Source organism: Quercus robur, chromosome 8 (genome assembly GCF_932294415.1).
Source record: "Quercus robur chromosome 8, dhQueRobu3.1, whole genome shotgun sequence".
NCBI classification, from domain to species: Eukaryota; Viridiplantae; Streptophyta; class Magnoliopsida; order Fagales; family Fagaceae; genus Quercus; species Quercus robur.
Window position 1 is genome coordinate 37,237,778 of NC_065541.1, and position 11,159 is coordinate 37,248,936.

The window sequence follows — 11,159 nt, forward strand, 5'->3', positions numbered from 1 at the left end:
CAAGTCTTTTGATTTTAATGGGTGTATGTTGGGTTAAAATTTTTGAATGTGCAGATCTGTTTCTGGGTTTGATTGTTGGTGTATGCTGATTTCTGGGTTTTCAATTTTGGTGGATGTATGTTGATTTCTGGATTTTGGTTGGTGTATGTTGATTATTGTTTGATCTAAGTTCTGAATTTCGATTTGTTTGGTTACAAAGAACGTACTGGAAAGGCAAAGAACGTACTGGAAAGGCAAAGAAAAGAAAAGACAAGAACTAGGAATTAATTTACTAAAAACATGAAGAATATGAACGGTGAGAAAACGAAGAACACAAAGATGATCTTCCAACAAAATAATGAAAAGAAAAAAAAAATGTTAATTATTAATTATTATTTAAATAATTAAATAATAACTAAAATTTTATTTTATTTTAAAATGCTGATGTGGCATATAAAAATGTCACTTAATCGCCACATCAACGCCACATCGGTGCCACGTTAGCTAATAGGGTTTTCCGTCTGCCACCTAGGATTTTGCCCTAACGGCACTGACGGAAAGGACTAAAATAGAGGGCGTTTTTCTAAATAGGGACTAAAAGCGGTAAAAAAAAAACTTAGGGACCAAAGTGGGAATCGCGTGAAAATGTAGGGACGAAAATGGGTTTTTCGCCTAAAATTAAACGTATGAAAACATAAAGACCAAAATTGTAAGCAGAGTTAGAGAGGTCGAGGAGTGGCAATTGCCTCTCAACCAAGGACGGAGGCAGACTTTAGACTTAGTGGGGGCAAAACATACGTTAAAAAAATTTCTTGACTTGTCTCTAAATAAGACTATCTTATAAAAATTAATGTTTCCATTAGTTCTTTTTGTTATTTATTTAACTAATTTTCAAAATTTTCATCAATTTCAAACCTTATAGCTCTACTGATTGAGAATTAAAAAAAAATATGTAAACAAAGAGAAGATAAGAAAAGCCCATACCTCAAGCGTTTTCCCAAAAAAAAAAAAAAAAAAAAAAAAAACCACAAACGTTTCAACTTTCAAGTTAAATCAATTTAACAAGTTAAATATTAGAAGTATTTCTTTAAAATTTAATAGCCACACACGTAGCCTACTAACTTAGCAAGTCAAACAATTGTATTCCCTTAAAAATTAATAGCCACACATGTAGTCCTCTTAGTAACACACTCAATAGCTTATGGCCACACATAGAAAAGAGCTAAGAGTGAGTGAGAGTAGTCTAACTACAAATCCTTCAGCTCTCTCAAATAAAATTTCTAAACAGCGTAGAGTGGCTGACTTTCCAGATTGGTAAATTTTTTTGAGTTGCCTCCTCATTCCTCAAGAACAACACAGAACGAGATGCCAAAGAGATTTTTTATTTTTTATATCTCATAGTTCAAGGATTTGTTACTTGTTCTTGGGGATTTTGTTTGTTTTGTCTATATGGAGAGGCCATCAACTAAAGTGACGGGCTTTTTTTTTTGGTTGGGATCTAAGGGCCAATTTATAAATTGTTGGGGGGAGAGGGGGGCCAAGAGTAATTATCTTGAACCTAAATGTTAAAAAAATTCAGAATATATATACTATTATGTTTTTTTTTTTTTAATCTAGGGGGGGGCCACTGCCCCTCCTAGTCAGTGAACAGCTTCATCCTTGCTCTCAGCCCACCATGAAAAACTAATTTTTTTTTTCCTTTTTTATTATTATTATTTTTAAAGATGTAACTAGTAGAAAGGGGGATAGACTCGAACCATAGACATGAGACACTAAAAGGATGTCATCATTATTGAGCTATCACTTGAACCTTCAAAAAGCATTTTTAATACTTTTTTAACTCCCCAAACCCCACCTCATTTTCCCAAAAACATATCCTAGAGATATAACAAGGAGGCTATTAAGTATTATCTTATCTGACAGGTGATAGAGAAGTTGAAATGGGTTAAACAACCGGACTACTTCAGCAAGACCTAGACCTAAACAGCCAACTGGACTATTAAGTTTCTAAATGGAATTTTTGTAGAATTTACTATAACCCAACGTTTATTTATTTGGTATATAGCCAATTTCTCGCAGTGGCAATCTTATGCTTGTAGGATTTTTTTTTTTTTTTTTTTTTTGAGAATACTAAGTATTTTTAACACACAAACGTGGAGAGGGGAAAATGTCTTTTAAAAAAACTTACAGTTGTGTATATCCAAAATGACTTTCTTATACTTGTAGGATGGTGACACATACATTTGTAAATTCCGGTACTTCTTTAAAGCTCTATCATTCATATAAAGTTCATATCATTCATATCAAAAGGGACAAAAATGGCCCCCACCCAACTCTATTTTTCCCCTTATTTTTTGGTAGATTTTTTTAAATGTATTTTTGGGTAATATACTTCTTTTATATCATAATTATAAACAATATACTATTATCTCTTTTACATGTTAAGATTCATTATAAAAATTGAAAGAAATTTTGTTTAGATTGATACAAAAGGAAAATATCTTTTAAATTTCAAAATCTATAAAAGGAAAATGAAGGTAGATACAAAAACAAGATGAAAATAAAGAAGCTAGGGAGAAGGGGGAAGAACTTTATTGTAAGGTGATCTCAAATTCATATAGAATCTCAAATACTTTATATAATAATTTATAATTTTTTTTATAATTTTTTGTGTAAGTAATAAATTTGGAGATAATTACATAATAATATGAATTTGCATAAATTGTATTTAATGTCTGTCTAACTATCAAAAATATTTTATTCATAAGTGAAATTTTAACTTTGAAAAAAAAATCTTTAAAAGGGCTTATTCATGTCCAGGAAAAAGAAAACTTTTAACATATAAACAAAATAGAAAGAATATCATTTTTTTTTTTTTTTGTGAGTTTCCTTACATTAATATATCACTCAACATACGTGTGTATATATATTCATATAAATTTGGCCTCCTTAACCAAATCAAATCATGACTTCATCACAACCGAATAAAATGATAATAGGGTTAATTACACTTATCTCTCCTTAACTATTGAGTCATTTAAACCACTATTCCTTGAATATGACATTTTTACACCTACAAATCAAATCATTATGCAACATTATACTACAATGACTCAATCAATTTTCTGAGAATGTACCATTATACTACTGAGACTTAGTGACATTTTCACAAACATAACTAACTAGTTATGAAAAATCTAAATTTGAAATCCCAAAATCAATCAACCAAAACAAATGGGTCAAGCCATCAACCCTAAGATGATGCCACGCTTCTCGTTTTCATCTTGATTGAGTCAGCTTATGTGCTAATCCAATTCAATTTCATTTTGATCAAGTTTGTGATGGTCATCTACAAGTCAAAATGGGCATTTGCCCCTTTTGCCAAAAATTTTCAGCAAAATGTCCTCTATTTAAAACTATTTAGGGAAATGTTCCTGTTTTAAAACTTGATTTTCTAAAAATAGAGTTTTAATTTAAAACTCTATTTTTGAACAATCGAGTTATAGCGAACTGAAAATTAAAAAAAAAAAAAAAAAATTTGTGGAACTCGAGTTCCTTGAAAATATTCAAGTGGAACTCAAGTTCCATGAACTCGAATTCTTTGAATGGAACTCAAGTTCTAGATTTTTATTTTTTTTAAGTTCAATTTCGCTATAGCTTGATTGTCCAAAAATCAAGTTTTACATTTGAAACTCGATTTTCTAAAAATCTAGTTTCAAAACAGGGGCATATCTTTAAATAGTTTCAAAAAATGGGCATTTTGCTTGAAAGATGTAAAATCCCATTTGGCCGTCACCTACGATAGGTGTCTGTTAGGCGTGTTTTGGATTGATTTAAAAAGATAGTTGTTATTTTATTTGTTTAAAATAAAGCATTAAATATACTTTTCTCCCCCCTTAAGTATGGGCTATGTCGTTTGTAGTTCCCCTCGCAACAAGAGGGAGATTGCTATGGAATATAAAGGGAATCAAAAGATTTTGTTGGGTCTTAATTAACAGCAAAGCGGGTGATAATGTGCTATTTGCAAATTTTCAATAGTTGAGAGAGGATATTACTCAATTTAATAGTATAGGAGGAACATTGTGAATGACCCAATAGTTAAGGAGGACAATGTAATTAACCCATTAATATATCTTATAAAATATATGGATGAAAGTGAATTTGTTTCGCTCAAAACTGTCATGGAGGCATGAAATATTATTGGACTTTGTTTATTTATTTTTGTATGAAAAGTAACCATGAATAAAAATTTAGAATCACAAATTCTCTCACTCAAAGTTTTTTATTTTTATTTTTATGGCTAATTATAGTTTCACATTCTTGGATGTGAAATGTTTCACATGATACGTTTTACAGATAATGTGTGTTAAAATAATTGTGGGAGATAGAGAAATATTGTAGTGAGTGAAAGCGTAAAATAGAGTAATATGCAAAATAGAGTAATACAAGAACAAAAAGAATTACATAATTTGGTTTAACGATTATATTTATGGAAGAAACCCCTAAACACTACATCTTTGATATATGAGTGAAGTACAAATAATATGTTACAATGAACCTAATACGACTTATTTATAATAGGTTTAACCCTAGACTAAACACAATTAATAGATTTGCAATACAAGTATGTGTCTTGGCTTGCACACCAAGCATGATTGGGCTAAGACCTTGATTACTTGGGTTGATATATATATATATTTATCTCTCTAACACCCCCTTCAAACTCAAAGTGGAAGATTGATGGAACATTGAGTTTGGATAAACTTGAGAATATTCTTGTATTACAATGAACCTAATATAATTTATTTATGATAGGCTTAACCCTAGACTAATCACAATTAATTGACTTACCGTATAAGTATGTCTTTGCTTGCACACCTAGGTTGATTGAGTTTGGGCCTTGATTATTTGGGTTGATATATCTCTAACAATGGAAACAATCTAAAGCCCTTTGCTTATTAGATATGAAGCTTTAAGGAATTTAGGAAAATCGAAAAGGACACTCTGGATGAGGAAATAGTACCAAAACATGAAACTAAACCCCCTCTTAAAACTTCCGGAAGTGTAAATAAGCATATATATATATATATATATATATTTTTTTTTTTAAGAAGTACATAAGCATACTTAATATCCCTTTAAACTTGAAATGAATTCGGCAGCTTCTGTCCATAGCAATTATTTAAACTTCAAAATTAACCATAGCGTGGCGACGCAGGCATATATATGATAGAAGTGGTGCAAGAACGACTTGTTTTTTTCCTGTCCAATTATATCATCAATGACAATGGGATAAATATTCTTATGATTTTGGATCCAAAGTTGGGTGAAAATCACTCTGCTTAGTTAATATCTTAATATCATGACTCAAATTAAACGAGTAAAAAAAAAGAAAATCCCTCACGGCTTTACGTGGACTAGGTGCTGTCTTTATCTGACTGAATTATCTTATAATGCAATTATAGACGACACCCCAATTATTCAGTAATATCTGCTTTACTTAACCCCACAAGAAAACAAAAAAGCATTCAAGGTTTTTGGGTCTTGTTCTTTTCATGCTTTTGATCTGTTTGGAATAAAGCATAAATGCGGACAATTCATTTTTCTTTTGATTGGTTGAAGTGTTGAACTGCTATTTTGTATTAAGGTTATTATTTTAATAAATTGAATGATTAACCCAAGAATTCTGACTACTTACTGCGATAAAGGAATCTGTGGTCACGTGTAGTGATTCTTACTTAAACTTCAGCAAAAAAAAAGAAAAAAAAGAAAAAAGATTCTTACTTAAACAAACAAAACTTCACGCCAGCTAGAGAGTTACTACTAGATCTACGTACTAGATTAGGCGATTAGCCAATTGGGCCTGCAAATATCAGCATGGAAGACAAAAACTTTTGGCGCTTATTTCATTTTGTATTGTGCGTTATCTTCAATCTTAGACATGATCAAGAGACATAATCCTCTAATGGATTAGTGAAGATGTTGAAGTTGCATATATAAACTTGCATAAACTCTGTATGATTGTACGAATCATGGAGACAAGGCACTAGCACGAACATAGAAAAAATTTCTTTTTACCTCCAAGGGAATGTACAATCTAAATCACAAGATTTTCGTTGGATTGTCATGGTAAAGTGACTGAGACAGGTCTTATGTGCAGCAAAACCTACAGCTTTGCAGTAACAAATGATTCAAAAGAAATGTTACTAAACAAGTGATGGTTCAAATCAGGATTCAAAAGCCTCCCTTCTTTCTTCCTGTATTCTTTTTCTTTGGGTAAAGTTTTTTTCTAGTATATATTTGCCATCAATTTCTTTCTTTCTGTTTCCCCTTCTTGATGTGTTGACCAAGTTTGCAAAACCATCACTTTAATTAAACAAATTGTAACACGTAACTTTGCATTGATATATAGCTTCAAATTGGAAATCCTGAAATAAATTTTCAGGTAGAATTGCGAACTGCATAAATGAAATTGATCCTTTTTAGCTTGAAAAATTAGGAAAAAATAATGTTAAGGATACTACATATTTCAGGTTGAACAATTTATTAATTAGTTGAAACTGAAAACTTTTTGCCAAAAATACTATAAATAAAGTTAAAAGTTAGTAGAAATAGTACAGTGAGACCATGAATAGTATCAAAAAATATAATGAGACCCATAAAAAGTATAAAAAATAAGTTAAATAGTAAAATAAGCTGTCCAATATAAACTATCCCAAACGCAACCTTTATTTCATGACCTTTATATATTAATGTGACACATCAATCCAAAAAAAAATCTATTATTCTTTTTTAATGATTTTGAAATTCATCAATATATAATATTTATTTTCAAATAATTTTTTAAATATTATGTAATAAAATTTGTAATATGTTCAATATTTTTCAAAAAGAAAGAGTAATCTCTTTACACCGACTAGAATTCCTAGTAAGTCCAGTGAAACATAAGTGAAAAGTAACAATTAGGTGTTTGAGGCTAGCTTATAAATTAGTTTTTTTTTTTTTTTTTTTTTTTTTTTTTTTTTTTAAGTACACTTATATTTTAAAATACTTTTAGCAAAAATTTATTAACAAAAAGCTAAATATATAAACTGTACCTAAATCTCCTTTTACAATTTGCTCTTACATGAAAAAGAACATAAATTTTCAAATTCCAAGTATAATAAATAAACGTTGTTTCCTCCCCCCAATCTTAGTACAACATCTCATAATTCCATTCCACGTTCGCCAAACAATGTTTGAGTGGGAAGAGATTTTTTTTTGATGAATGAGTGGGAAGAGATATTGATGAAAGGAGACGACATGTAAAATATGTAGAAAAAATTCTATGGTCTTTATTCATTACGTGGAGTGACATTTTGGTGAAATAACCTAATTAATTCGTCCTTGTGGAAGAGGAGGTGTATTTTGTCTTATATTGTGGCATCACATGGCACAAGCAACCAAGTTGATCTCTCATATTATATCTCTTTTGTGGAAGGATGGGAATGAAGGGTAGCTATCAATCATCAATAAACTCCTTGTAAAAAAACTAGATTAATTAATTAAACTAATTAATGAAATATTGGTTTTGTTTCTTGCCCGCCCACCAATAAAAAAAGATATTTGTTTTGTCTCAAATCGCAATTTATGAGCACAAATTCGACAAAAGAGTGGCCGGCTAAGACAGCTATCTTAACCTACTCAATACCCTCTGTTCTGTAGAGTTGCCATAATCAGTTAGTTTATTTAAAATGAAGCTTATCAGAAGTAATTAGCAACGTGTCACATTTGTTTAGAAAATCTCTATCCACGTACGCCCAACTAAGCAGCGATGGATACTTAGTAATGATAATTTTGAGTAATGCTAAATAACAAAAATGCATGAGGGATATATACATCAAGGAAAAAAAAAATTAATAAAAGCAAAGCAAACAAACAAGAGGCATATTTGTATTACAGGGCGTGGGTTGACTCGGTATCCTTGCTGCTTCAACTCATTCAATGGAGCTTTTGTCAATTTGCGACTTGAACAGTCGAACTTGGGTATAATTTTTTTCTTTTTCTTTTTTTACTGATAAGTTACACGCGTACCCAATGACTTGTATCCGTGATCTAATCCAAAATTAACATTTATTAAAAGATAATGTGCCAGTTAAATTAGAGATTATTAGCCTATAATAGTACAACATAATTGTAACTTTTGCAAAAACAACCCAATGGCATGGTAACTTTTGCAAAAACAATGAGACAACCCTGGTCAATTCAACTTAAAGACAAACAGAGTAAAATGTATCCAGCATAATTGTAATATCTATCACAATATGCAGGGTATGTGCCAGAATCTATATATGGTAAGAGAAATGATAGTATTTCCTAAATACATAAAATATCATATCCTTAAATTAATAAAAAAAAAGAGAAAAAAAAGAAAGATGAAATATTCCTGAAAAGAGAAAACTTGCTTACTATTGCTAACTCCAGCTACAGTTGTCAAGTTAGTACGGACTCAAGGTTCAATTAACTATAATTTTTGGCTTCATACCATCTTGATAATCACTCAACAGAGACATTTCTCCAGTATATATATGGTTCAAGTAGCTACCAGAAAAAACTAGGAGTTTAACTTTCTCACACACTCTCTCTCTCAAGAACATAAATGTTTAACACAAAAGCCATGTACATATAGACTTCCAACTCCCAAGACCTCATCTTTCTTGAAACTGCGAATTCAAATCTACAATTAGATAAAACCCTAGCTTTTCAATATATCCCACCCACCAATATCCACTGACGCGTGTCAAACAAACAACACATAGTTCCTCCCTCTCTTCCCTGAACTTCCAAGGCCACCATGCAAGTCCAATCAACAGAAGCCTAACTCTTTCCTACTTTTTCTTCATCAATTATTTACCAAACATAGCAGCCATGAAAGCTGAACAGAGAGGAAACGCGTCTGTTTCTCTACAAAACCCTACTCTCTTCAACAACACCCTTCACAGTCCTCTTTCAGGTGCCCTTAATGGGTGTCTCGGAAGCCTTGATGGAGCTTGTTTAGAAAAGCTTTTACTTCACTGTGCGAGTGCTCTAGAGACCAACGATGTTACTTTGGCTCAACAAGTTATGTGGGTGCTAAACAACGTTGCTTCTTCTGTTGGTGACCCTAACCAAAGGCTTGCTTCTTGGTTTTTGAGGGCACTAATCTCAAGGGCCTCTAGGGTTTGCCCAACAGCGATGAACTTTAATGGAAGCAGCACCATTCAAAGGAGGTTGATGTCGGTGACCGAGCTAGCCGGGTATGTTGATCTAATCCCTTGGCATCGGTTTGGCTTTTGTGCATCAAATAGTGCCATTTTGAATGCAATTCAAGGGTTTCCAAGAGTTCATATCTTAGATTTTAGCATCACTCATTGTATGCAATGGCCTACTCTCATCGACACGCTGGCTAAAAGGCCGGAAGGTCCTCCTTCACTTCGAATCACAGTGCCCTCTAGTAGGCCACCAGTCCCTCCTTTACTTAATGTATCAACTGAAGAAGTTGGCCTTCGTTTGGGAAATTTTGCTAAGTTTAGGGATGTTCCTTTTGAATTTCGTGTCTTTGATAATTCATCATCTCCATCTACATTAGGTGAAGTAGTTAAGTGCAAAGAGTCACCTAGTTTTCACTTTGAATCTTTATTGGCCCACTTGAATCCTTCCACTCTAAACCTTAGGGATGATGAAGCTTTGGTAATAAATTGCCAACATTGGCTACGTTATTTGTCTGATGAGCAAAATGGGAGTCCTCACGGTGCTTCATTGAGAGACACTTTCCTAGATATAATTAAGGGACTTAACCCTCAAATTATAGTGGTAGTTGATGAAGATTCTGATCTTAGTGCTTCAAGTCTCACATCAAGAATTACCACTTGCTTTAATTACCTATGGATACCCTTTGATGCCTTGGAAACTTTCTTGCCCAAAGAAAGTTGCCAAAGGATGGAATGTGAATCCGATATTGGTCATAAAATTGAAAACATTATTAGTTTTGAAGGGTTTCAAAGAATAGAGAGGTTAGAGTCTGGCATTAAATTGTGCCAAAGAATGACCAACTCCGGTTGGGTAAGCATTCCGTTCTGCGAAGAGACTGTGAAGGAAGTGAAGGACTTGCTTGATGAACATGCCAGTGGATGGGGCATGAAGAAGGAAGAAGATATGTTGGTCCTCACATGGAAGGGTCACAACTCAGTCTTTGCCACGACTTGGATCCCAAATGGGTTGGAGGATTAAGCGGGTGTGGACTGAAGTGTCCTAAAAAAAATGCTACATAAGTCGCTTAATTGGACCTACATTGAGATGGAGATTGAGGTTTTCTTCAGTGGTCCAGATGATGAAGAGGCACTGACAAAACACGTCGCTTTTTTCTCTTTGTCAAAAGGCTGCAAATGGGCACAAGACAAAAATTGAAAATCGGCAGCATTTTGAAAATAACTTCTATGCCTACTTTGTACTGGAGCTCTAGTAAAGCTCACATGAAGGGCAAAGAGATAAATTTTACATAATTGTCTTTGTATGAGACAAAATCTTTATCACTTTTCTTCCCCATGTATGCATGTTCTTTTTTCAAGGAAGAATGAAAGTAACTCACTGACCCTTCATAATCACATAGGCTATCGGTCCATAAATAACCAGTTATTTTCAACAACCTAGTTTTACATAAAAATTTATAAATGAGTCGACTTTAACTCATAATGAAAAACCTAGAAATGGAATAACACCGATGCTCAATCCTGGCAATAGATTTCTAGTATGCAAATCGTAGATATGGCATAAAAAAATGGAAATAGGATCCAAAATTTTCAGACATGTCCAAAAATCCGAATTTGATACAAGTTCACACCCAATCACAACCGATCCATACCCATCAACAAAAACCTAGAAATAGAATAACACCAATGCTCGAGTCTGGCTATAGATTTCTAGCATGCAAATTGTGGATATGGCATAAAAAAATGGAAATAGGATCCAAAATTTTCAGATAGGTGGAGAATTTTGGCCAGATAATTTTAACAATGAGATCACTGAGACCAAGTGATGCTAAAACTGACTCTTGATAGGGGTAAGTTAATTTGAATTTTGATATGTTCAAAAAAATGGGTCAATGCAAAAATCTACCATGAACCATACTATAGCTTATACTTTCACCCCAAATATGAAAATTT

The 11,159-nt window shown here is 32.6% G+C and overlaps 1 protein-coding gene across 1 annotated transcript; it reads left to right on the plus strand.

Moving 5' to 3' along the window:
* The first annotated feature begins 8,549 nt into the window (after window positions 1-8,549).
* Window positions 8,550-10,601, plus strand: LOC126695406 (scarecrow-like protein 32). Its single transcript, XM_050392138.1, has one exon. It carries the CDS (start codon window positions 8,887-8,889, stop codon window positions 10,225-10,227), a length of 1,341 nt encoding a protein of 446 aa, XP_050248095.1. The 5' UTR covers window positions 8,550-8,886; the 3' UTR covers window positions 10,228-10,601.
* Window positions 10,602-11,159: the final 558 nt, after the last annotated feature.